Source organism: Xenia sp. Carnegie-2017, unplaced genomic scaffold, assembly GCF_021976095.1.
Source record: "Xenia sp. Carnegie-2017 unplaced genomic scaffold, XeniaSp_v1 HiC_scaffold_16, whole genome shotgun sequence".
Classification (NCBI taxonomy): domain Eukaryota; kingdom Metazoa; phylum Cnidaria; class Anthozoa; order Malacalcyonacea; family Xeniidae; genus Xenia; species Xenia sp. Carnegie-2017.
The window spans coordinates 2,941,157-2,965,092 of record NW_025813469.1 but is presented as its reverse complement, the minus strand read 5'-3'; the positions used below and the strand labels follow the sequence as shown (position 1 = coordinate 2,965,092).

The 23,936-nt window shown below is 34.1% G+C and overlaps 2 protein-coding genes across 3 annotated transcripts; both read right to left on the bottom strand.

Annotated features, from left to right (window-relative positions):
- Nucleotides 1–6,736: 6,736 nt before the first annotated feature.
- Nucleotides 6,737–13,213, bottom strand: LOC124437301. Its single transcript, XM_046987287.1, has 3 exons — nt 13,115–13,213; nt 8,724–8,780; nt 6,737–8,638 (listed from the first exon to the last, which is right to left on the bottom strand). Exon 3 carries the CDS (start codon nt 8,623–8,625, stop codon nt 7,522–7,524), a length of 1,104 nt encoding a protein of 367 aa, XP_046843243.1. The 5' UTR covers nt 8,626–8,638; nt 8,724–8,780; nt 13,115–13,213; the 3' UTR covers nt 6,737–7,521.
- Nucleotides 13,214–14,905: 1,692 nt separating this feature from the next.
- LOC124437004 lies at nt 14,906–23,673 on the bottom strand. 2 transcript variants are annotated; one of them, XM_046987011.1, is made up of 4 exons: nt 23,619–23,673; nt 23,040–23,114; nt 22,620–22,735; nt 14,906–16,572 (listed from the first exon to the last, which is right to left on the bottom strand). In XM_046987011.1, the coding sequence occupies exon 4, from the start codon at nt 16,550–16,552 to the stop codon at nt 15,482–15,484; it is 1,071 nt and encodes a 356-aa protein (XP_046842967.1). In that variant the 5' UTR covers nt 16,553–16,572; nt 22,620–22,735; nt 23,040–23,114; nt 23,619–23,673; the 3' UTR covers nt 14,906–15,481. The 2 variants fall into 2 exon arrangements, with proteins under 2 accessions (XP_046842967.1, XP_046842966.1); XM_046987010.1 differs by lacking the exon at nt 22,620–22,735.
- Nucleotides 23,674–23,936: the final 263 nt, after the last annotated feature.

The following is a 23,936-nucleotide window of genomic DNA, read 5'->3' as shown; positions in this document are numbered from 1 at the left end:
AGTTTTATCTGTGTTTATATCTGTGTTTATATCTGTGTTTATCTGTTTTGTTTTTTTTTATCTGTGTTTATCTGTGTTTATCCGGTGATATGTAATCTGCATATTAAGTTACATGTCATAAATATATTTCAAATTACATGAAATGCTTACAGAAGCAAAATCTTGCAAAACCCACTTCAATGATGGGCTTTTCTAAGTATATAAATTTTAAAATAGAAAAGTTAAAAAGGATCGATATTTACACTTAAAATGCTTAAAATATACGTTCAAGCATCGCTATATCGAGTTACCATAAATTCCCCTACTTTGACCAGACCTGACTACCACAAAACATTCCCTTTGCATTACAAGTGACGTAATTCTCTAGATTTTCTACAATTTTACCAATGCATTTAGAAGTTGATTCTTGTATGCTTTTTGAAATTTTTTTATTTTATTGTACTGTAACTACGGTTTAGAATTATAAGAACCCTGCAAATTACCAATTAAATTAGTTGTACTGTCATAGAATAAATTAAATCATAGTAAATTTATTATTTCCTGCTAGGAGGCTCTCCGGCAACTTCCCGTTGGCTATACGAATTTATTGATTAATGCAATTGTCAAGAATCCATTTCCGATGCTTATTGAAAGCTGCTCGAACTATTAAATTGAAGAACCATCCAGTATTAACTTGCTTTGAGAATATCTATGGCTTTGAAATAAGAAAAGAAAAGCCTAGTTTACATGCATGGCATTATACATAAATGAAAAATTAACAGCAATTTTTATAATGTTGCTTTCTGGAAGATAATCTGGAATCTTTGAGTGAAACTATTATAAAAATTAATGAGTCTAGTCTCTCAAACAACTCAAAGAGATAAATCGTAATGTTCTCGTTTTTGTGGTTACAAAGGAACAGCTTTGCATTTAAAATGCTGGAACAAAATGGTTAACTTACCAGTCATACCTGAATTGATTGCAGTGAACAACTTATTAGCTTTCTATGCTACCATACCTTACATCAGCGTTTTAACGATCCGTTTTATTTGGCGGGTTTGTTTTCTCTTATGGGAATATTTAGCTTGCACATCGTGCTACATGTGTTACATAAACAATATAACCGTCTTAATGAGTTGCTCAAAATCATTAGCACAATTAATATAGAAACATGCAGTTGTTTATTGGAACTTTGTTGCAACATTAGGAGTCTTACTATTAGACAGCATAACTAAAGAAAAAATGATAAATTAAGATATTCTTCTCAAAAACTGATCATCATTCATACGTGACTTGATATGAAACTATACCTCATCATTTCCCTTTTTTTACCAATCCTCACTTATTTAAGTTGATATTATTTTTAACCAAAAGAAATTAGCTTGTGGATGAGAAAACATTTGAATGGAGAGCTTGGTTTGTGACATTCAACTCGTGTTTTTGTTTGCTTTAGTTTTTTTTCTTTTATCCGTATTGGTGCTTGGGATGCATCTTGATTCGACTGTTGGGTCAAGCATCATTTTTTCTGATAAATTCAGGAATATATTCAATTCTTTACTGATTTATTTCTTTTTCTTTCATGATCTTGTCGAGTTTATTCTGTAATAATTTATGTCATTATATCGTCGCTGAGAATAGCTATATGTAGCCTAAAACACTGTGTAAAGAAATGGTGACAAATTTGCATGATTAAGCAGTAATTTGCTAGGAGAGGTCGTAAGAATAAAGTGTCTTTTTAAGGGGTTTTTGCTAGTCTAGATTTTGCTGCTGCAATTTCAAATCATTTGTGCGCGTTTTAGGATGCCCACTATTTGTTCAATCATCTGGACAATACTACTTAGCCTCAATTAGTTAATCTATTGCAGTCACCTGCGTGCATGATGGTGTATCTCTTCTCCTTACTTAGTAGCGACTAACTCTGCTGCTTTTGCTCTTGTAACCGTGCAAAACTTATCCAAACATGATGTTTATTTACCAAGAAGCCATCCTTTTAGTCTAATCTTTTTGGAAAACAACATTAGACAGCCCTGTCTATGCGCTTTTTCAATTCGGTGAAAATCTTTTAGTTTATTTTTCTTTGGTTTCAGCATAATTGTTCCTAATTCTTTATTATTATAAGATAACTAGCGTACCATTCTTCGTAATTCCCTACTTCGTGATATGTAATAGGTGCTTAAATTGTAAATTAAGCAAGTTCATATCACGCGGGATTTTACACCATTTTGAGGACGTTTAAGATTGTACATCCTCCTTGCTAGATTTCTACGTACGGGTATTTAATTGAGTGGTTGAGAATCCTCCCTAGTTAATGTCGTTCAAGGTCTCAAGGATAAAAACATGAAACAAGGTTTATCATGTAAGGCGAACATTAACTATTGAGGAGTGTGTGGTGGTATGACACCCCATTAATTCCTGTAATATGTCTAAAGTTTGGTCCAGCAAAAATTGGAAAAATGTTATTTGTTTTGGAAAATAATTGGATCTTTTATGTAAAAACATCGATATGAGCACTCAAAAACAAACATAATTCGTTTTACACAAGCCGTGAATAAAAAAAATTCCGTGTTGCGACATTTGCAATCAGACTGAGTGTAACATGTGTAACAATTAACAAAACGTAGCAAAACCAGCCCATGTTTTACTCCTACAATGCAAATGTTTTGTGCTTAGTCTCCGCAAAAACAATGACTGGAATTGATTTTCCATGGAAATGAATATTAATTTTGATGAAAAGTTTGCATTGTAAGAGCAAAAGATCGGACTGGCTTCGCCACTGCTAACAAGTTGCAATGGTAGGGAAAATTCAATTATAAGTCGACTATAAGAGTAATGTCGGACCAATGATCGTAGATTATTATCCAAAGCACGTGCTTTCACTGATCATGTAAAATTTAACAGGTTGTTTAGTACATTCAACATCAGACAACGTTTCAAAATTATGATTATATGTTTCAAAAGTGTACTGTTTTCATTGATTTAAACTAAGTAGAGTAGATTTTAGATCAAAAGCATTTAAAACCAGCTTTTAGATGTTAAAGTTACAAAAAAGCTCCATGGCAAATGACTTAACCCTTAAATAAAGGTTTGCTTGTGCACTTCTAATCACATGCATTGGTTTTTTATTCACAGTGTGAATTATAAAATTGCACAAAATCTATTTTCTCTAAATGTCCTACGGCATTAAATCATCTGATTTCTCTTCACAATGATTTATTTAATGGATATTGACTACTTGGCACCTATCGACGAATTTTCATCAGACCTGTTGGAACTTCTGAATATTTTGTTCGCCAGTACATGCATTATATCCAAATTTATAAGCACTGAACAAAGAGCAAGAAATGATTAACAAAATAAATCAGAAAAATTAAAGTATGCAAAATAATCAGATGATGTGAGGTAACGTCAAATATGTACTGTAAGATATTTACCCAAAACAATTTATTAATTGACAAATGACTGTAGGTACGTAAAATTGCATGTATTCTTAACGCACACTCACACTAAGTATGTGAAACTTCAAAATGACCTTATGTACTTAATCAAAGAAGGCATTTTGACTATTAGGTGGATGCAGACTTCTTGAAGACACTCATTCTGAATTGTGCTTTTAAATGGTTACTTCGCTCCATTTATTTGTAAATGGTGTTATACTAATTTTCCATGCGTGAAATCGTCACTTGTAGTGAAGAAGACGTTGGAATCAAACAGAACGCTTTTCTTTCACTTGTCACCTGTCCCGTCTTTAATGGCTGGGCGTAAATTGAAGATCTGATAAAATAATAAAACAACTAATACGGAAAACATCCATGAAGTAATACGCATTAAATTTTAGATTATTTTTTGAGTATGGAGGCAAATTTATGTAAGTAATATGAAGTAATATTCTTACATCTTCCGTCATCCGATTTGAAGAAAACTTGCGAACAAAAGAAAGAAAAGCCATGTCAATGTTTCGGACACTTAAAAAAAATGGTTTTTATTAAAGAGCTTAAATAGAGTCAGCATGTTGCACTGGTGACGTCAAAGACCACTTAAATAATAAACTGTAGTATGTGGGGAAACGTCATACTTTCTTCCCTGTTGCTGTCAACGTACTAAAAACACCACTTTCATGACCTTACTGTTACTGCAAAACAGACATCTTGCGAAGCCAAACGGAGTAAAAGAAACAAACGTAATTAGTTTTGTATGCAAATAAGGAGCAGTTAATTGGCATTCAGTACTTCATGTAATGCATGACTCAGTCTATTTATCATGCTCTAAGACGTACTGGCGGCAGCAAATTGTTCTTCACTTTCTCAAAAAATTTAGGGATTGTTTGGTGACTCATCTCTCGTTTGATCTCATTCACTTTCCTTGTGAACCATTCATGCACATAGTTCATGTCCGATGCATCGTTCGGAATGGAGTTGATGGTGCTTCCAATGGCTGGTGACGAAGCATCAAATACTTTAAGTTGTCACAATATATTGTTGCTTCTACCCTTGACTATTTTGTAATGATTTGCACTATAATCGTTACGCTCCGTTTCATCATTGGGATCGCTGTTTTATTGCTTTAAATCCATTTCAAAGATTTGAAAAGAAACCAGCTATCTTCTCCAAGCAGTTGAGGAAATTTGATAGGGTTGAAATAAGATTGTGCTGGACAATGTGCGCGGCCTGTTGACTAATTTTTTTGTTCTTCATGGCAGTGACCGCTCCAGCTGACGATCTCTTTGCTTGAGCTACGAAAATTGGCTGGGCAATAAGATTTACGATTGGTGCAAAAGTAAAATGGTTGCTAAGTTGCTTTTCTTGCGAACGTTCTCGTCTCCTCGTCTTTTTATCATATTTCTTGTCTAGCTCCTTTACCTCAAAAAGCACTACGTCTGTCTTTTGGTCAAGCTAGTTCAAGGTAACCAAGATGTCCTCGTGTATTTTAAAATTGCAGTTGCAAATCTCTCTTTTAAAGGTAACATGCAAGTGACTACTTGATTATATCCTAGCAACTAGTAAGTCATTAATATATATATATATGTGTATTATATATGTTTATATATACCCATATGTCTTCCTAGATAGCAAAATGGGTGTCCTAACTCTGCAACTGGCAGACAAAAACTCTTGAAAATTAACTTCGGTAGATAATGTACATATATGGTGACAGCTTTCTTGATTCCGAAAGTGCTGCATTTGTCTACTCGAATAATCATGTCCGACCATTGACACCAAATTGAAAATTGATTCAAAGTTGTTGATTCTCGGATTCTTGGCTAGTTATTATTGCAGCGTCATCGACAAATTAAAACCAATGAGTAGGATTCATTGATTGGTTGACAAGAGAAACCAAATTGTTCATGCTTTTCAGATTTTATATGTTGTAAAAAAGTGTTAATGAAAAGGTTGAATAATAATGGACAAGGACAGCGTTTGAAGCAAAAAGACCACGATGAACTTGATGATTTCATTTTTGGTATGATATTAGTTATTTGTAGATATGTCGGAGGGTCGTTATCAAATTCAATACTTGAATCAGATAATTTCGGAATTCAGCTCGGTATCTGGTACAGTTTGCTTGGTTTAATTTTCGCTGAAATATTTTTGAAGTACAAGTAACATTCCGCTCATACTGAACATTAGCGATAAAGACACTTTAAAATTTATTAATTTTTAAAACCCCAGAAATTGCGATTAATGATTTTAAGGCTCATCCGAACAAGCAAAACCCTTGACCTTAATTTATTTCTTAGCTTATTACGTAGGAGACGGGAAACATATTTTATTTCAGCAACTCTGCATTATTTAATTTTAATGATTTTAATTCTTTTTTCAAATTCTTTGGTGTTTGATTTTCATACTCTTTACTTAGCACATCATTGTTTATACAATCCATAAGCCCATAATTTTCATAAAGTAATCTTATATGGTGTTGTTTCGACAAGTAATTGAGGAATTGATGTCTTGAATACTGATTGGTTGATTTTGTAATAATTCAAATTTAAAAAATTCGTTGGCAGTTTTCCATACTGAATCAGTTTTTGAAAGATTTATAACTTTTTTTCCTTAGTTGTAGATATTTCTCCAGATATGATATATGTGTTTCAGCATGGTTATTATAATTAAATATTCCGTTATCGTTGTTATCGCTTTGTTCTTACTGTTTAATATTGTCAAGTAACTCATTGTTTAAACCAGATACCTATAGCACATTACTGCTTCGTTCATGCATCTAGACCTCAAGCCCCTTAACATACCTTACTCCAGCAGCATTTTATTCCTATACCTTTTTGTTTACGTGTGGTGTATTCAAATTGATAACTCTATGTGCCGAATGAACAAATCACGCATGTAAAAAGTAAGCTAAGAATTCCGGAACAAATAATTTTAACATGTGTATTTTTAGAGAAGGTATAAATATTAAATCACGTAAGAAATTTTTGTTAAACTGTAGACATGTGCAAAGCACGTCGTGCTTTGTTCGAATAATGATGGTAATAATAGTAAAAACAATAATAATTAGGTAATTTAGAATTGATTAATTGATATTACAAACCAAAGAAAATATGAAGGGTGCAATGCAATTTAACATTTCATGAAATAAGAATTTTTCCATTGCTAGTTTCTACAGCAGAATATATAATAAGTTGATTGTATAACAATGATAATAATTTTTCGAATAATAATTCGTGGTCCTTATTTGCACAATATTTTTCAAGAAATTCTATAAATTCAGCAGATTTCTTTATCAAAAACACCAAGTGCACTCAGGAGTGTTTAATGATTTTACCAATTTAATTTTTTTCCTAATATCAGAAATGAGCTCTTTATATTTACAATGCTTCCTAAGATTGGTTCTATACACAACCGTCAGTTCTAGGATAAACAGACTATTGTTTTTAGTTGTTATGGCCTTATCTGAAAGTGCAAAGTCAAATCCTAGCAGGATATGGTAAAGATCTTCATGGGTGGTTAAGGTGTAACATAAATGCATGACAAGTAGCTGCTATATTTACACTACAAGGACAAATGTTACATACGAATGCATGAAAAAAGACTTAAGGAATGAATGAGAATGACAATTGTCGATTTTGCGGAGACCAAAGCGCATGTGATGGAATTGGGAATAGAAAATGAGAACAACATGTAAAGCTTGAAGACCAGATATAACACTAGAAGATTTGGAGGATAAGAAAATCTATTTTTATAATCAATTACTTATGGAATCGACCCGCGATTTTCCCAATTTTTGTTCGCGCGTGTCGTCCCGCGTTGCGCTTTTTTGCACAAATAGTTCAAAACATCAAATTCAAAGCAAGGCATCAGTGCGCCAGGGGACGAGGCTGCTACTTAAGTACTTATTAGTACTTCGGTGCTAGTAATTACTAATATCATAAATATTATTTAAACCATACACTTACTTAAATAATATTTTTTAATAAAGTGTGCAGCCACTTCAGGGTGGCTACAGTCCTGTCGGATAAATTTTTTCCATGCAAAGTTTAATAATGAAAATGCGTTCTTTATTATGTTGTTCTGGTTGGTTGAAGAAGCGATTAAATCAGGGAAGTGAAGAACCATCTAAGTCTCTACTTGGTGGGAGAGCAGGGGTATTTTGTCTCAATTTGACACGTGGAACACGGTTAGAAATGAAATCAATCATTCTATTCATCATTCCTTTGTGTGTTTCCATTTCGTTAGCGATTTCTTCAAGTTTATCGTTCAGCCACTCTTCAACATAATTCTGGTCAATATCCTCCATAGGAATTGCTTTGATAGAGCTATAAATGGTAGGTAAAGACGCAAAGAACATTTGAATTTTATTGCCGATATCTTGGCTTTTCCCTTTCATTACTTGAAAATGACGTCTCACATGGCTCTCACTGCTCGACTTATTATTCGCCTTAATGCAGTATTCTATATCTTTCTCAATGATGGAAAAGAAGCTTACTATTGTCTTAACACATGTTATAGACTCGTTCAATGCTTCAATCAGTGTGTTGGTCACAGCTGAGACTGCTTCATGCCGTATCTCTAACTCATTTTTAGCTGCAACTGCGTTTGCTAAAAATATCTTCTTCCTTATTTTTGAAAAATTTTCAGAAAGAAAACTAAAAATTGGATGTAAATTGGAAGGTTCCGAGTTATTACATAATTCCGCCTCCTGTTCGTTCTTCTCTATTTTTTTCTTTAAATCGTCATCCAACATTATTTTTTGAAAAGTTCCTTTTGCACTGTTGAGACGTTCCTTCAGTTCCATTTTCTCGTGTAATTCTGCAACAATTAGTGCATTTTCTTTGTTATGACGAACATCATCGCAAATTTCTTTTAAACTATCTCCCCAATCTTCGTACGATAGAACTTGGTAATATTGAAAGAAATGTTGAATACAGGTTAATAACTTTTCCACCAAGGGCAGGTGGACTTTTAAATATTTAAAGGCGTCGTCTCTTGTTTCGTCTCGCATTTTTTTAAATTCCTGAACAACTTCGGAGTTGTTGGTATCAAAGGAACTACCAACTTTCTTTTCGTAATAAAGAGATTGAAGGGCTTTTGCAAACGTCAACATATGTTTCGGCATTTTATTCAGGAGGTTTGTGAAAGTTCCAACTTGATTTTCAATGTTTATTTGCTCGTTGCCATGCTCATTTTGCTCTTCTTCCATTCTCGTAATATATCTGTTTTGCGAATAAAATTTTAATTGTACTAATCATTGTACTGGTAGATGCAATGTGGAGGCCAGAAATTTAGAAAATGACTCACCTTAAATTTTGCTGACTCTAAGTTAGAAATCTTATGATTAAGTTCCAAATTTTCCGCCTAGTGAACAGATAGAATCGTTTAGCAAAAGTTCGCTTTATATGACAAACTAGTTATCACCAAATAGATTTATGCATTGTTGATTGCACGAGTTGACTTCTTCAATGAGAAGCAAAGCAATGCTATGTTTAACGATTCCAGATGAAATTTATGATTAATTCATCTGAATTATTACTAAGGACAATTTTGTGTTATCTTCAAAATTAATCTTTAAAATAATTTTTTTTTAAATTGTTAGCCAGTGTTAATGTTTGAAATAAGTCCGTTTTATCATATATAAACGGATACAATGAGTGTCTTAATGCAGCGAAATTTGGAAATCTAGAAAACTTTATGAACAGTTTTTGATTTCTCCCTTTCTCCAGGTGGTGCCAGAGGGTGGCAAGGAATCCTAGCATTGGAAAATGTTTAATTCCGTTAGGGAATGAACGGGGGAAACAATATGAAAGTTTTCAAGTTCATTAGTTGTTTTTTAATTTGCAGCTCTCTGCAGCCGGCACTAATCTATACAAACAAGTGTTTGCGTGCAAATAATAAACAATTATTGGATGAGGTTGAGCATTGTATGAAGAATTATTCAGACCGAGGTCAATGTTAGTTGCACGCCGAAGCAAAGCTGTGGCGGATAACATTGACCGAGATCTGAATAATTTTTGATATCATGCGAAAGCCGAGTTCAATAATTATTTTATTATTCACTTTAACTAACTGAAATATTATTAAAACTTATCAGTATAAAACATTTTTAAAACCTTCGCTAATTTGCTTTTGTCATTTGGTTTTTCAAGTTCGTCTCTTTTAAATATGTTGTAAGTATTTTCAAAGGCAGCTTCGCCGCTTTTTTAGTATTTTCTGCATCTTTTTTGTTCAAAAGCTTTCACATCGTTTTTAGAAAGCTTGATTTTCTTTTTAAAACCAGCTTTTTCAATGACGTCCTTAATTATAAATATGACGTCATACCTACAGATATCGAAAAGTATTTGCAGGTAGTTGACCAATCAAAAGCGAAATTGCTTACATAGTGAATAATACTAGCGAGCTTTAGCAAGAGTTCGACTACAAGTTCGAAGTTTGACCGTGAAAGGGAATGGCACGAGGAAGTTCGTAGTCGTTATCGCGTCGTCAAAATGCTGTTTTAGCTGTAAGCAACAGAACGAGCTTTTTACTGTGAAAAACAAGGCATTTTGAGAAGCAGCTACGTCTCTATTGGTCAATAATAATATCGATGAATTGGTAATACTGATTTAGCGAGAATATATGACTCTTTAGAGGGAAAAATCTTCACTATTTTAGGTTTAACGGATGATATATTTGCAGTACTTTACTGTTTATTTATTATTCACTTTGCGTCCTAGATACAAGAAAGTTTTGCAGGTCATGTTTCGTTTTAAATGTACATTTGCGTTCAAAAAAGGTTCTAAAGTAAAGCCTGGATGCGCAAAAGTAGTCCTGTAAACTAATTTCTTACACAACAAAAGAATAGGTACACCATGCGTACACGTGGATAGCCTATCAAGTAAATAGGGCTAAATGAAGTAGGCAAATGAACATAATTGAAATAAAATTGTATATTTAATATCATTTACACCAAACTCGTTCAATACTTAAATATTGATTTTAGTTATATGACTAAGTACATGTTTAACCATTTCTGCATTTTTGAACGTTTTAGCTTAGATTGCACCTAAGCCACATAAATGCACGTGCTCACAAAATCGCACCAAGAAAAGTAACGTCATTTAGATTTCTTGCAACTTTTAAAGGTTTTTTTTCACTGAAAACTATTTTTTCTATGATTGTGTTTTAAAAACGTTTTCTGACGTATCTTAGATGTCGTTCAGAGAACGTTGTTCCCCGTAACAATGAATACTGTATTTGTTCGAACAAGTACAGCGGTGCTAATTTTTTCTCATCACGCGTACGGCGTTTATTGAAGGGTAATGCTAGCTCGGGGGCGGTGCTTGTTTGAACAAATACCGTAAACACGACGTGGGTCGTGTTTTTTACTGTTACTTTTTTCTAATCATGTTTTGAAGTCTATATTTTCCCAAAGATTTTGTGCTTATTGCGAACAATATCTGATAGTAAACGCTTTGCTCAATGATTGCAAGTGATAGAAAGTATTTTCTATTTCCTGTTCATGGACTTTATAGTTTGATACGTATCGTATTTCACTAGAAATAGATGGAAAATTGTAAACCACACAAATAATACTTGTATTTCGCACAATATTCGAAAGCAAAATTAATTTATTTGCTTTCGGCATTTGATTAAACTATTCTAACTCTGGATGAGTAAATCGAGCGATGTATAAGCAATGCGAATAATACCAATTGGACCTATTACCAGACAGTAGATTGTATTATATACATGAATTGCTACTTCACCAGCCACCCTGCATTTCAATTACTTTTTTATGAGGTTTCATATTACTGAAATTTCGTTTGTATAATCGATGAATCGAGCTCATGCTTAGTTCCTCTTGACTGAATAAATCGCAACAGGCAATTTAATACAAGTCAATATTTGAGTCATAATGTTTCTAGATATTTCTCAAAATAACAACATTTTCACAGGATTATGTCACCGACGATTCTTTGCTTATTGTATATAACTTCTGCTTCATCTTTGTAAGCAAACAGACGCTTCACACTTCACATATATCTTATGTATTACATACGTACTATATGTACGTTCTTATTCACTGTCATATTGTTCTAACGCACATCACAATTTCACCGTAAACTTTCGATTTGAAAGTAAAGAAATGAGCAAGCTTAACAACTTAATGACAAAATTCCCTTGAATTAACTTTAAGAAACAAAGTTAGGTTTCTCTAACCAAAAATTCGCTCGGAGTCAATCAACAGAACGAAATGAAAAATTGTTAGGAAAACAACATTGGGTATTTCCCGACAAAATAACGAACACACTAGACGGCTCTCTTCGTCATAGTTCGTACGTCCAACTATCTCCGAGGATGACGACAGATAAACAAACCGACGGACACTTTCTGTATGCGCATGTGCAGCGGCTACCCACGAAAACATACCTATTTTCTTTGCTTTCAAAGATATCGTAGTCGCAACTACGAGTTTTTAAAAAAACAGGTTACTCAGATTGATGATGGCTACGTGCTTTTGTTGTCGCAACAATGTTTTTGCGCCAAAATGACATACCTCGTACTCGTGGTCGTACTCGTAGTCTGCTCGCTATTAAGACTTCAAAGGCGGCGGAAGACTAATAAGACTTAACATATCTAGCTTATGAACTAGCTTATGAATTATGAATTTGAGGTGTCATATCTTTTTTGGACGTTTGATTTTATATATGTATAAATGCAATGCATGGAGAAATGTTGTTTAATGGATTTTACATCTACGTGTTAAATTCTTGGTGAACAATTTTTCTTTTATCTTTTTTCAGCGTTATCATTAAAATGAAATTTGACATAATTTTAGTCAGTGATTATTTTCTGGAATGAGTTGCATGTTTGTGATCTGCTTGAATAAGAAATCTGTACAACACGTCATTCCCAAAGGCTTGAATTGAAGTGAATAATTTCAAAATTTATTTTATTTACACCATGATCACTGACGTTTTTGTTTGAAATACCAACTGCAACATTTCTTTTGCTAGAATGTTTATAATTATTCGCTACCATGAAAGATCACATGCATACATGAGAATATGTATACAACTTTAGTTGTACATCTCCCTAAATTAGCAGTATCCGTTAGGAAGCAAATTCTTTTCTAATGTTGGAAAGACATTCTGGCATCAGTGCACATCAAATTTCTTAAAACAGCCTATTTTGTTAACATTAGGCTCAGTATATTTGTCAAAACAATATCCGAGGAAAGATTTGTTGCCATTTTGTATTTGAATTTGTTATACGTAACTTATGTCATAAATAACATACATAATAAAACTTTTCTATTTCTTTGTTGATTTTCTGTTGATATCATTTATTTATTCTTGACCTAGAGCTATAACATGAGTTGGAAATTGATCGTTTACATTTTACATGCAAAATAGAATAAAAATAACATAGAGAAGATGCAGAAAACCTCAGCTTTAAATCACAAATCACCAAATGATTGAATGAAGATCACAAGTTTGTATTACATCAGTAATTTTCCATCTTGCTTCTTTAAATACTTAAGATTGAGTTTCGTTCATAAACGCTTTACTTCCTCAATTTAATCGTGCAATGACAAAAGTGAAAGTGAAGTTCTTATTTCAAGGCTTTAGACTAAATCTTTTTGGGTTTCATCCGCACAAACAATGATAATATGATAACAAGCACATATTGTTAAATTCAAAAAAATTTACCTGAATCTACAAACGCCAAGTTGTATTTTGAAATTCCTTCTTTCAACGCAATCTGATCCACAATAATGTTTTCGTATAATGCGTGTTTATGTTGTTGATTTCGTCGTCTCTCATTTCTTAGTAATAATTTACATATGTATAGCAACAATTGTCATGTAAATGTTGCATTATGGGCTTTTCAAACTAAAATTTGCATAAAAAAGCAGCAAGTGAAATGGGGGAGGTGGGGAGCATTGCATTGAGAAGTTGCTTTCATTCCAATTTGATTCCAAACACCTTATTGTTACTTAATTTCGCGATTTTTTCGAAACAATATTTTGCACAACTTTATTAATGCGACTTTCATTTAGGAAAATAAAGTAGGGCGTAAAATTTTGCGAAATATATCTTAGCAAAATTTTATAAAAAAACCAAAAATTTAGCTGTAGATAGCTGTAAGTCAAAAATGACATTGGATACTTTGAGTCAGTAATTATTATGATTATTTTTATAATAAACCCAATGTTGCAGTCAAAAACTAAATTACATTGGGTACAAGAATAAAACTAAGGTAATTTACAGATCAAGATCTTCAAACAGATCTTTTAGGGAAAATTCAGAGGCGCCAGCAAGACGCAACCTAAAATGTCAGTCATATCAATCGTATTATTATTCACTACATGAACAATGTCGGTTTTGATTGGTCAACTCCCAGCAGATAATTCACGATATTTTTAATTATGACGTCTTATCTACAAATAGTAGTTTCTACAATTATTATCTAACGCCATTAAAATCTGGTTTTGAAAAAAATTAAATAATAGCGATGTTTTCCAGTGTTTCTAAAGGCAATCTGCGAAAGCTTTTGAATAAAAAAGATGCGGGTAACACTAAAAAACTGACGAAGCTGGCTTCGAACGTATTTTCAACATATATAAATGAGAAGAACTTGAATAAACCGTCTGACGAAAACAAATTAGGGAAGGGTTTGAAAATGTTTTATATTGATATGTTTTAGTAATATTTAAGTTAGTTAAAGTGAATAATAAAACAATTATGGAACTCGGCTTTTGCATGATATCAAGTATTATTCACAGCTTTGCTGCGGCACATAACATTGACCTCGGTCTGAATGATTCCTCATTCAATAATTGTTTAATATATGTAAGTGAAATTTTGAGGGTGTTTTACCCCAAAAAACAACATGCGGACGTCACTTAATTCGTACTATTTTGTAGATATAATGAAATAATATTGCGCGTGTAAAGCTTTGTCCTGATTTGCGGCATAGAGCATAAGCACTAGATTATGAAGACTCCATTCTTCTTATGTTTATATATGATTATGCTTGTGCTTATTGCAGGTAATGTTAGTGAGAGCACTTATGCTTATTCTTATGTTGCAAGTAAGAACCAGGCTTAAATTTTGCGGGTTTTGTCGTATAAGTCGATCGTGACCAAAATTGTTTGTTTTGACCTTTCTGTTTTTACTTTGCATCGTCGAATAATTTATTGGCCAGGTTTTGTCTTTGATCGAGTGATGGAAGTGCTTCGGAAAATACCGGCATATTTTTAAGGCCTGTTTTTGACATGTTGTGGCTAACCCGTGAAACGTCATTTACGATATTTTTCAGTTTGTTGTCTTTGGAAAACCTAAATTCAACGATAGAATGGATTCTAATCGTAAAACTGCCAAAACTTATTGGCTGCAACGATGTTTTCACACAATAAAGGAGTTGGCTCGCGCAAGAAGAGAAATGGAACTGACGTGGAAATAGGCCGAACAAAATCGTGTGATAAAGGTAATCGACTCTTAATTTTATGGATATATTTAAAATTTTGTCGATAGATTATAGATAAGTCAAATACGGCAGTCAACAGCTGTAGCTGTTGTATACACAATTATATATACATAATGATTGTGAAAATACAATTATTTGCTCCCTATTTCTAATAACATCTCTATTTTTCATGAGGTGAGGCTTAGACGTTATGATTTGAACTATTGTTATGGATAATCGTGCCAGCTCAATGGAAACCTCTTTGTATACGCTATTGAAGTTAAATGACAGTATTTTTTCCATCCAATATAATTGCAACATCATCACTATTTTTTGCTCAATTGCTTCAATAGTGGGTATTTTAATGTTCACATAAATATATTTAGTTATCTTAGACCTTTATGCAGTCTTTTGGAATTGGCTGGTTTTCTTACTTTCTGATGAATGTTTTTCATCTAAGTTTCAAAAGGTTTTTACTAGCTAGTTATATGGTTCTTGTTATTACATATTTATTTAAAGTCTGTAACTTTTCCCCTCTGCATGGCTATCTACATGAGATGAATGATTTTCATAAAAGTTTAGAATCAACATGCAATCTTACTAAATTCTCAAAGCTGGTAAAGTAATAAACTCATAGAATCGTCGTTGTTTTCAACTGCGTCAGGTGAAACTAGGGCTGGCGTGAACGATTGTTGCAAACTTATGGTATCAATTATATCGACTGCCATGCTATTTAATTCCATTTGTTTAGCTCTTTCTAACGTATTCACAGGAATTGCTTCGATGGCGGTGTGAATGCCTGGTAAAGATGCAAAGAACTTTTCAATTTGATGATCGATGTTTCCGCTTTTTCTTTGCATAACATAATAATGACGTTTCATATTGGACATACGAGTTTTGTCTTTCCTTGCTTTTATGGAGTCTTCTAAATCTTTTTGAAGGAGTTTAAATAAGCTTGCCACTTGCTCAACAGCAGTCATGTATTTTTCTAATGCTTTGCTCATATTGTTTGTCACGTCTAAAATTTTGTCCTTCCATTCATTTAATTCTTTTTCAGCATTAGCAGCCTTTTTTAACCATCTATTTTTCAGAAAATTATCAATCCACATGCAAATTTGTTTTAAGGGAAAGAACGAAATTTTTGGCTCACGTTTATAATGCTTCGCCTTTTCATTGAAAGTGTCTATCTTTTCTTGTAACTCGTAATTTAACTGAAGATTTGCACTAGTTTCATTTAATCTTTTGTTTTGATCTGCCTTCAGTTTTGTCGATTTTTGTTGGTGAAATTCCATAACTAATGTTGCAAGTGTTTTGTTTTCACGAACTTCTTTATCAGAGTCATCTAAACTTTCAACCCAATCATTGTACGATAAAACTCTGTAATTTTGAAAGAAACATTGGATACAGGCTAATATCTTTTCCACTTGCGGAAGGTGGACTTTTATGTATATAAATGCATCATCTCTTATTTCGTCTCGGATCTTTTCAAAATCCTTAAGAAAGTCGACATTTATTTTTTTGGCAACTGAGCTGTCAAATTTCTTGTCGTCGTAAAGTATACTAAGTAATTCAGCAAACGTCTTCATATGCACAGGTATTGCTGTCAGTTGTTTTGTATATTCATCAACTTTATCTTCAATGTCCATCTGCGTATTCTCGCTCTCTTGTGCCATTGCCATTTTTGATGAGTAATATTTGTCTGTAAATAAAGATTTGATGATATCATTGTGTTGGTAAATAATTGGGCAGCATATAGATTAGGCATATAAAATTATAAACTTCAAAAGTTTTACATTAATTATATGCCAAACTTTAGCTCCTGCAAAACAAAGAAGATATAAATATGCAGCGAATCCTAACTTCATGTCACAACAATTATTCACCAAATGCTTTATCATAATACAGTGAAAAAGTGTATGTTTCTTTAGAAATGAAAAACAGAACAACGAAACATATGTTTCCAAGACAAAGTCTGACATTTTTATCCATTGTGCCATCTTTGTGTTAGAATATAATAGTTACGTCATAATGTAATCACGTGTTCCGTAATCTGTAACTTGATAACTTTCTTGTTTTGCTTGATATATGGCGCTTTCTACATGTGCCTGCTTTATGTGAAGTTAATACTGTTGAATAAACCTTCTTTCTATAAGCCAAAGCTTCGGATTATTTTATCAGGTTATGGGCCCAGAACGGTTGTTGAAGCTGTACTAATTTGTATGTATGAATATTGACACGATAAGGGATAAATTGTGAAGTAAAAGCGCGAGTCAGCCGTATGTTTAAGATGGCCGAGATTACAAAAATCGAGCACCTCGATGGCAAAAATTACCAGTCGTGGAAGTATAATATAAAGCTTGTGTTGATGGAGCGTGGTCTATGGGGATTTGTTGAAGGAACAGAGGTTGCCCCGGATGACACGGCGACAACAACTGTAAGAAATTCATATCGTCTGCGTTCAGACAAAGCATATTCGTTAATCGCGCTCAGCGTGCAGAAAGATCTACAAGTTCATATTTCGTCGACAATAGATCCTCGCGCGGCTTGGGAAATCCTACAAAAACAGTTTGAATGTGTTTCGATAACACAAATCGTTCGACTTAATCGTCGATTCTACGCCGCTACTATGAAAGAAGGCACTGATATAATGACACATCTAACGTACATGACGTCTTTGGCAGAACAATTGCGAGAGTTAAGAGAAGAAATAACGCCACAGAAATTCGCAACCGTAGTGCTTGGAAGTTTGCCAGGTTCATACGACAGTTTTATTTCTAGCCTCAACGCTACCAAACCGGATGAACTAAATTGGGACAATGTGAAAGGTTTACTCATCGAAGAATACAAGCGTGAAGAGAAAGAAAAACACCGCAAATGTGAAAATTCAGGTGACAGAAATGAAAATGAAGCACTATTTTCTAAAAGAGGTAATTGGTCGTCCCGTGGAAGAAATCGACGTGGTCAAGGTGATCGCAATGTTGGCAAGTTCAAAGAGAATCAGAACCACGAATTTGGATCAAGTCAAGGTCCGACGTGTTTCAAATGTAGAAAAGTTGGCCATGTGATGAAGAATTGCCCACTCAATCGTAGAAGTCATCACTCAAGCATTGCAGAGGCAGATGGAAAGAAACAAAATTTTGATAACATTGCTCTTGATTCCTACTCAAGTGCTAGTAGTAAAGACCAAGACACCAACTGGTTCATTGACAGTGGAGCAACAAAACATATGACTTTTCAAGTCGATCAACTCCTCGACTATAGTGAGTATGGGATGCCATCTAATATATACCTTGGTGACAATAGTACAATAGATGCATATGGTGAAGGAAAGGTCAAAATTCCCTGTTATGATGGATCTAATGTTATTACTCTTACCCTAAGCAATGTGCTGTATGTGCCTGAAATCTCGAAGAACTTATTATCTGTACCTGCCATGACTAGACTTGGAGCCGAAGTATTGTTTGATAAAGGAAGATGCGTTGTTTCGAAAGATGGCAGAAGTATTACCATTGGACATATCATTGAAGACAAGCTATATATGATGAGTACACATGAATATGCCCAAGTAGCTGGTACTGATATGCCTTCATTGGAGAAATGGCATTGCAGGTATGGTCATATGAACTACTCCTGCTTGAATCAGATGATTAAAGGGAAGCTAGTTGAAGGTTTGAAATGTTCAAGTAATGAATTCAACAGAGTGTGAAGCTTGTGCTCAGGGAAAGATGCATCGGCTACCTTTTCCGAAGAAAAGCATCAACAAGACAAGCCAACCACTTCAATTGATTCACAGTGATCTTTGTGGTCCAATGAATGTTGCATCCATGGGTGGAAGCAAGTATGTACTAACGTTCACTGACGACTACACCAAATTCGTCACAGTATATTTCATTAAACGAAAAGCGGAAGTAACGTGCAAGCTCAAAGAATACGTGTCCATGGTTGAGAATGAATCAGGCTATAAAGTGGGGTCAATTAGAACTGACAATGGAGGAGAGTACATCTCGGAATCATTTCGTCAAGTTTGTGTGGAAAAAGGAATCAAACACCAGCTTACCAATCCCCACACCCCAGAGCAGAACGGCGTATCTGAGAGACTGAACAGAACACTACTAGAAAGTTCTCGCTCAATGCTCTACCATGCCAAATTACCACTCCATTTTTGGGCCAAAGCAATAAATACTGCTGTTTATTTACATAATCGTAGTGCAACAAGTACCCTGAAGAATGAAACGCCATTTGAAAGATGGTTCGGAAAGAAACCAGATGTTTCAAATTTAAAAGTATTCGGATGCGTGTGTTTCGTACATACCCCAGATAGTCTACGAACCAAACTCGAACCCAAAGCTAAGAAAGCAATATTTGTTGGATATCCTCAGAATACTAAGGGATACAAGTTGTATGTATTAGAGGCAGAGCGATTCATCAGAAGCAGAGATGTCCTATTCCATGAAAATAAATTTCATTCTTTCCAAGACACCAGCTGCTCTAATAGCACCCATTTCTTCATCTGCAAAACAAGAGAAGATGAAGAGCCTGAAGCCAATCCAGAAAATCCTGGTACACAAGATCCAGTAGAGAATATACCTTCAGTGGGAGATACCTACGAAGAAAATTTTATGCGTCAGGTAAAAGACATTGGTCCTACCAGACAGAGAAGAGCGCCCGTTAGATTCCGTCCAGATAATGTTTGCTGACCAATTCGTTGACGTCTGAAAATGATGAACCTCAATCTCTAAAAGAAGCAATGGCAAGTGCTAACAAAGAAAAGTGGAAACACGCATTGGAAGCAGAATACAATTCTCTGTTGACGAATGAAACATGGGAATTGGTGCCGCCACCGAAAGATGGCAATATAGTTGGATCGAGATGGGTGATGAAGATCAAGCGCGACGCCAATGGCAATATCGACTGATATAAGGAAAGACTCGTAGTACAAGGCTACTCCCAAACACATGGTATTGACTATGAAGAAGTCTTCTCACCTGTAGCAAGGTATTCCAGCATTAGGACATTGCTCGCTTTGGCAAATTTGCATGATTTAGAGATACACCAAATGGACGTAAAGACCGCTTTCTTAAACGGAGTAATTGATCATGACATCTACATGACTCAACCCGATGGCTTTGCTGACGACGAACACCCCAATTATGTCTGTAAACTCAAGAAAAGTTTGTATGGTTTAAAGCAGTCCGCACGTTGTTGGAACCAAACCCTCGATAGTTTCCTGGTTTCAAACGGATACAGAAAGAGTGGTGCCGACAGCTGCATATACACGAAGACTGAACGAAAGGAACATGGTCACATTAGTTTTGTGATACTGGCAATCTACGTTGATGACATAATCCCAGTTTCTAACGACATCGAAATGCTGAATGCTGAGAAGAAAAGGCTTTGCAAAGGATTCGAAATGGTGGATCAAGGAGAAATTCACTTTGTTCTCGGGATGTCAATAAGAAGGGATCGAACGACAAAGGAAATATTCATAAATCAGGAAAATACTTGGAATCCTGAATCGGTTTGGAATGGAAAATAGCAATCCAGTCCACACACCAATTGAAACTGGGAAGAAATTTCAAAAGAGATGCGATGGTGAGGAACAATCCGATCAGAGCGTTTACCAGCAGATGATTATTTGCTTGACATATGTTTCCACGGTCACGTAGCCAGATATAGCTGCATCTATCGGAGTCCTGTCACAGTTTATGTCAGATCCCAGCAAAACTCATTTTCAAGGAGTGAAGCGAGTTTTGAGGTACATTAAAGGGACAATGAGTTATGGCTTGAAATTCAGTTGTGATGAAAATGACGAATTACATAGGTACTCAGATGCTGATTACGCCGGTAATTTGGATGATCGTCGATCAACCTCAGGATATGTTTTTAAGTTAGCCAACTCAACGATTAGCTGGTCTAGCAAGAAACAAAGTACCGTCGCCAGATCGACAACAGAAGCTGAATACGTTTCCCTAAGCCAAGCTACCCAAGAGGTAATCTGGTTACAACGATTGTTGTCTGATTTGGGATCTAAAACACATGTCGCCCACCACTGTTCACGAAGACAATCAAGGTGCCATCGAAATCGCACGAAATCTAAAGTTCCATAACAGAACTAAACATATCGATGTTGCTTACCACTTTGTTCGCGAACGAATATTGTCTAAAGAAGTAAAAGTTTGCTATTGTCCATCAAAGGATATGATAGCCGATATAATGACCAAGGGATTATCTAAAGATCAATTCCAAAAACTCAGAAATTTATTGAACGTTCAATCTTGTCAAAGAACACTGGAACAATATGTAACTATTAAGTGGGAGTGTTAGAATATAATAGTTACGTCATAATGTAATCACGTGCTCCGTAATCTGTAACTTGATAACTTTCCTGTTTTGCTTGATATATGGCGCTTTCTACATGTGCCTGCTTTATGTGAAGTTAATACTGTTGAATAAACCTTCTTTCTATAAACCAAAGCTTCGGATTATTTTATCATTGCCTGCTTTATGTGAAGTTAATACTGTTGAATAAACCTTCTTTCTATAAACCAAAGCTTCGGATTATTTTATCACTTTGAAGGTAACTCAACATAGTTCTTTATAATTAATCATAGCTCAAGTTCAACCACCGTGAAAATTTAGTGGTGTTGTAGATACATCAACCCATGTTTTTTTTTGTTTCTTCGGTTGCATATTATGTTATTGAATAATTGAAACATCCCAAAGTCATGGTTGCAACGTAAAAATAATGAATTTGAGGTGTCATATCTTTTTTGGACGTTTGATTTTATATATGTAAAACTGCAATGCATGGAGAAATGTTGTTTAATGGATTTTACATCTACGTGTTAAATTCTTGGTGAACAATTTTTCTTTTATCTTTTTTCAGCGTTATCAATAAAATGAAATTTGACATAATTTTTGTCAGTGATCATTTTGTGGAATGAGTTGCATGTTTGTGATCTGCTTGAATAAGAAATCTGTACAACACGTCATTCCCAAAGGTTTGAATTGAAGTGAGTAATTTCAAAATTTATTTTATTTACCATGGTCACTGACGTTTTAGTTTGAAATACCAACTGCAAGATCACATGCATACATGAGAATATGTATACAACTTTAGTTGTACATCTCCCTAAATTAGCAGTATCCGTTAGGAAGCAAATTCTTTTCTACTGTTGGAAAGACATTCTGGCATCAGTGCACATCAAATTTCTTAAAACAGCCTATTTTGTTAACATTAGGCTCAGTATCTTTGTCAAAACAATATCCGAGGAAAGATTTGTTGCCATTTTGTATTTGAATTTGTTATACGTAACTTATGTCATAAATAACATACATAATAAAACTTTTCTATTTCTTTGTTGATTTTCTGTTGATATCATTTATTTATTCTTGACCTAGAGCTATATCATGAGTTAGAAATTGATAGTTTAGATCTTACATGAAATAGAATGAAAATAACATAGAGAAGATGCAGAAAACCTTAGCTTTAAATCACAAATCACCAAATGGTTGAATGAAGATCACAAGTTTGTATTACATCAGTAATTTTCCATCTTGCTTCTTTAAATACTTAAGACTGAGTTTTGTTCATAAACGCTTTACTTCCTCAATTTAATCGAGCAATGACAAAAGTGAAAGTGAAGTTCTTGCTTCAAGTCTTTAGACTAAATCTTTTTGGTTTCATCCGCACATACAATGATAATATGATAACAAGTACATATTGTTAAATTCAAAAAAATTTACCTGAATCTACTAACGCCAAGTTGTATTTTGAAATTCCTTCTTTCAACGCTATCTGATTCACAATAATGTTTTCGTGTAATGCGTGTTTATGTTGTTGATTTCGTCGTCTCTCATTTCTTAGTAATAATTTACATATGTATAGCAAAAATTGTCATGTGAATGTTGCATTATGGGCTTTTCAAACTAAAATTTGCATAAAAAAGCAGCAAGTAAAATGGGGGAGGTGGGGAGCATTGCATTGAGAAGATTGCTTTCATTCCAATTTGATTCCAAATACCTTATTATTACTTAATTCCGCGATTGAATAATTGAAACATCCCCAAAGTCATAGTTGCAACGTAAAAATAATATCAAATTACAAAAGATATCTAAATGCTCAAGGTGTTTGCACTTTGCAATTCGAACAAATGTTTAAATTACCTTGATCAGTGAATTATTTCCGTTTTGACAGTATCGACTCTGAGTTTCTTTTATCTGGCCTCTATATTCTGCGAACTGAATAATAAAATACACTTGTGTAGTGTGAAATCTCGCGTAAAAGTATTGTGAGACGTCTTGCTGCTAAACTATTCCAAATTTTTATCGAAAGCAGTTGCATTCGAAAAATATTAAATGGAAAAAACTCTTCGATAATTGATCAATTCCCAAGGGGATTGCATTCATGGCATGCATGCTTTGAAGGTTTAGTTTATATTTTCAAATATCCTCTGAGTAATTAACTAAGAAATATAGCTGGTGACAAAAGAAAAAACTAAAGTCTTTATTTACACTTTAGAATGTGCAGAAGTTTTTCTTTAAACATTCAAATTTAAATTTTGTGTTCATACCCTTTACTTGTTTTAATTTAATCTTGGCGACGAAAGATAACGAAAGCAAAAGTAAATTTGTGTCGTATTTTGTTTTAGTTTGAAGCCTTTCAACGAGACCGTATTGACTGTATTGACTCATTGATATCATTTAAATATCGCTAAATGCTAAGAAATATTTGAATAAAGTTACCTGATTCTACTAACTGCAATCTTTTATTTAACGCTTCTTCACGACAGGACTCTCGTAAAATACGTATTATGTTGTTAGACACGTCGACTCTTTTCTAAGTGATAATTTGCATACGTCGTAGCAACAGACCTTGGCGGCCAACGGACGTATTTCCGCTGAAATGATCGCTTTGCAGAAAAATAATATTCTCGACCTACCCCTGGTGTCTATAGTAAATTATTCTTTAAATTCTTATAATAAAAATTCTTTAATTTTTCAAAAACAAACACGATACCACAGAATATGGATATTGTTAGTTCCATATTCTGTGACGATATC

Bases quoted from the DNA above. Each gene is read 5' to 3' on its own strand.
- LOC124437301 (XM_046987287.1), bottom strand. From the start codon at position 8,625: ATGGAAGAAGAGCAAAATGAGCATGGCAACGAGCAAATAAACATTGAA.
- LOC124437004 (XM_046987011.1), bottom strand. From the start codon at position 16,552: ATGGCAATGGCACAAGAGAGCGAGAATACGCAGATGGACATTGAAGAT.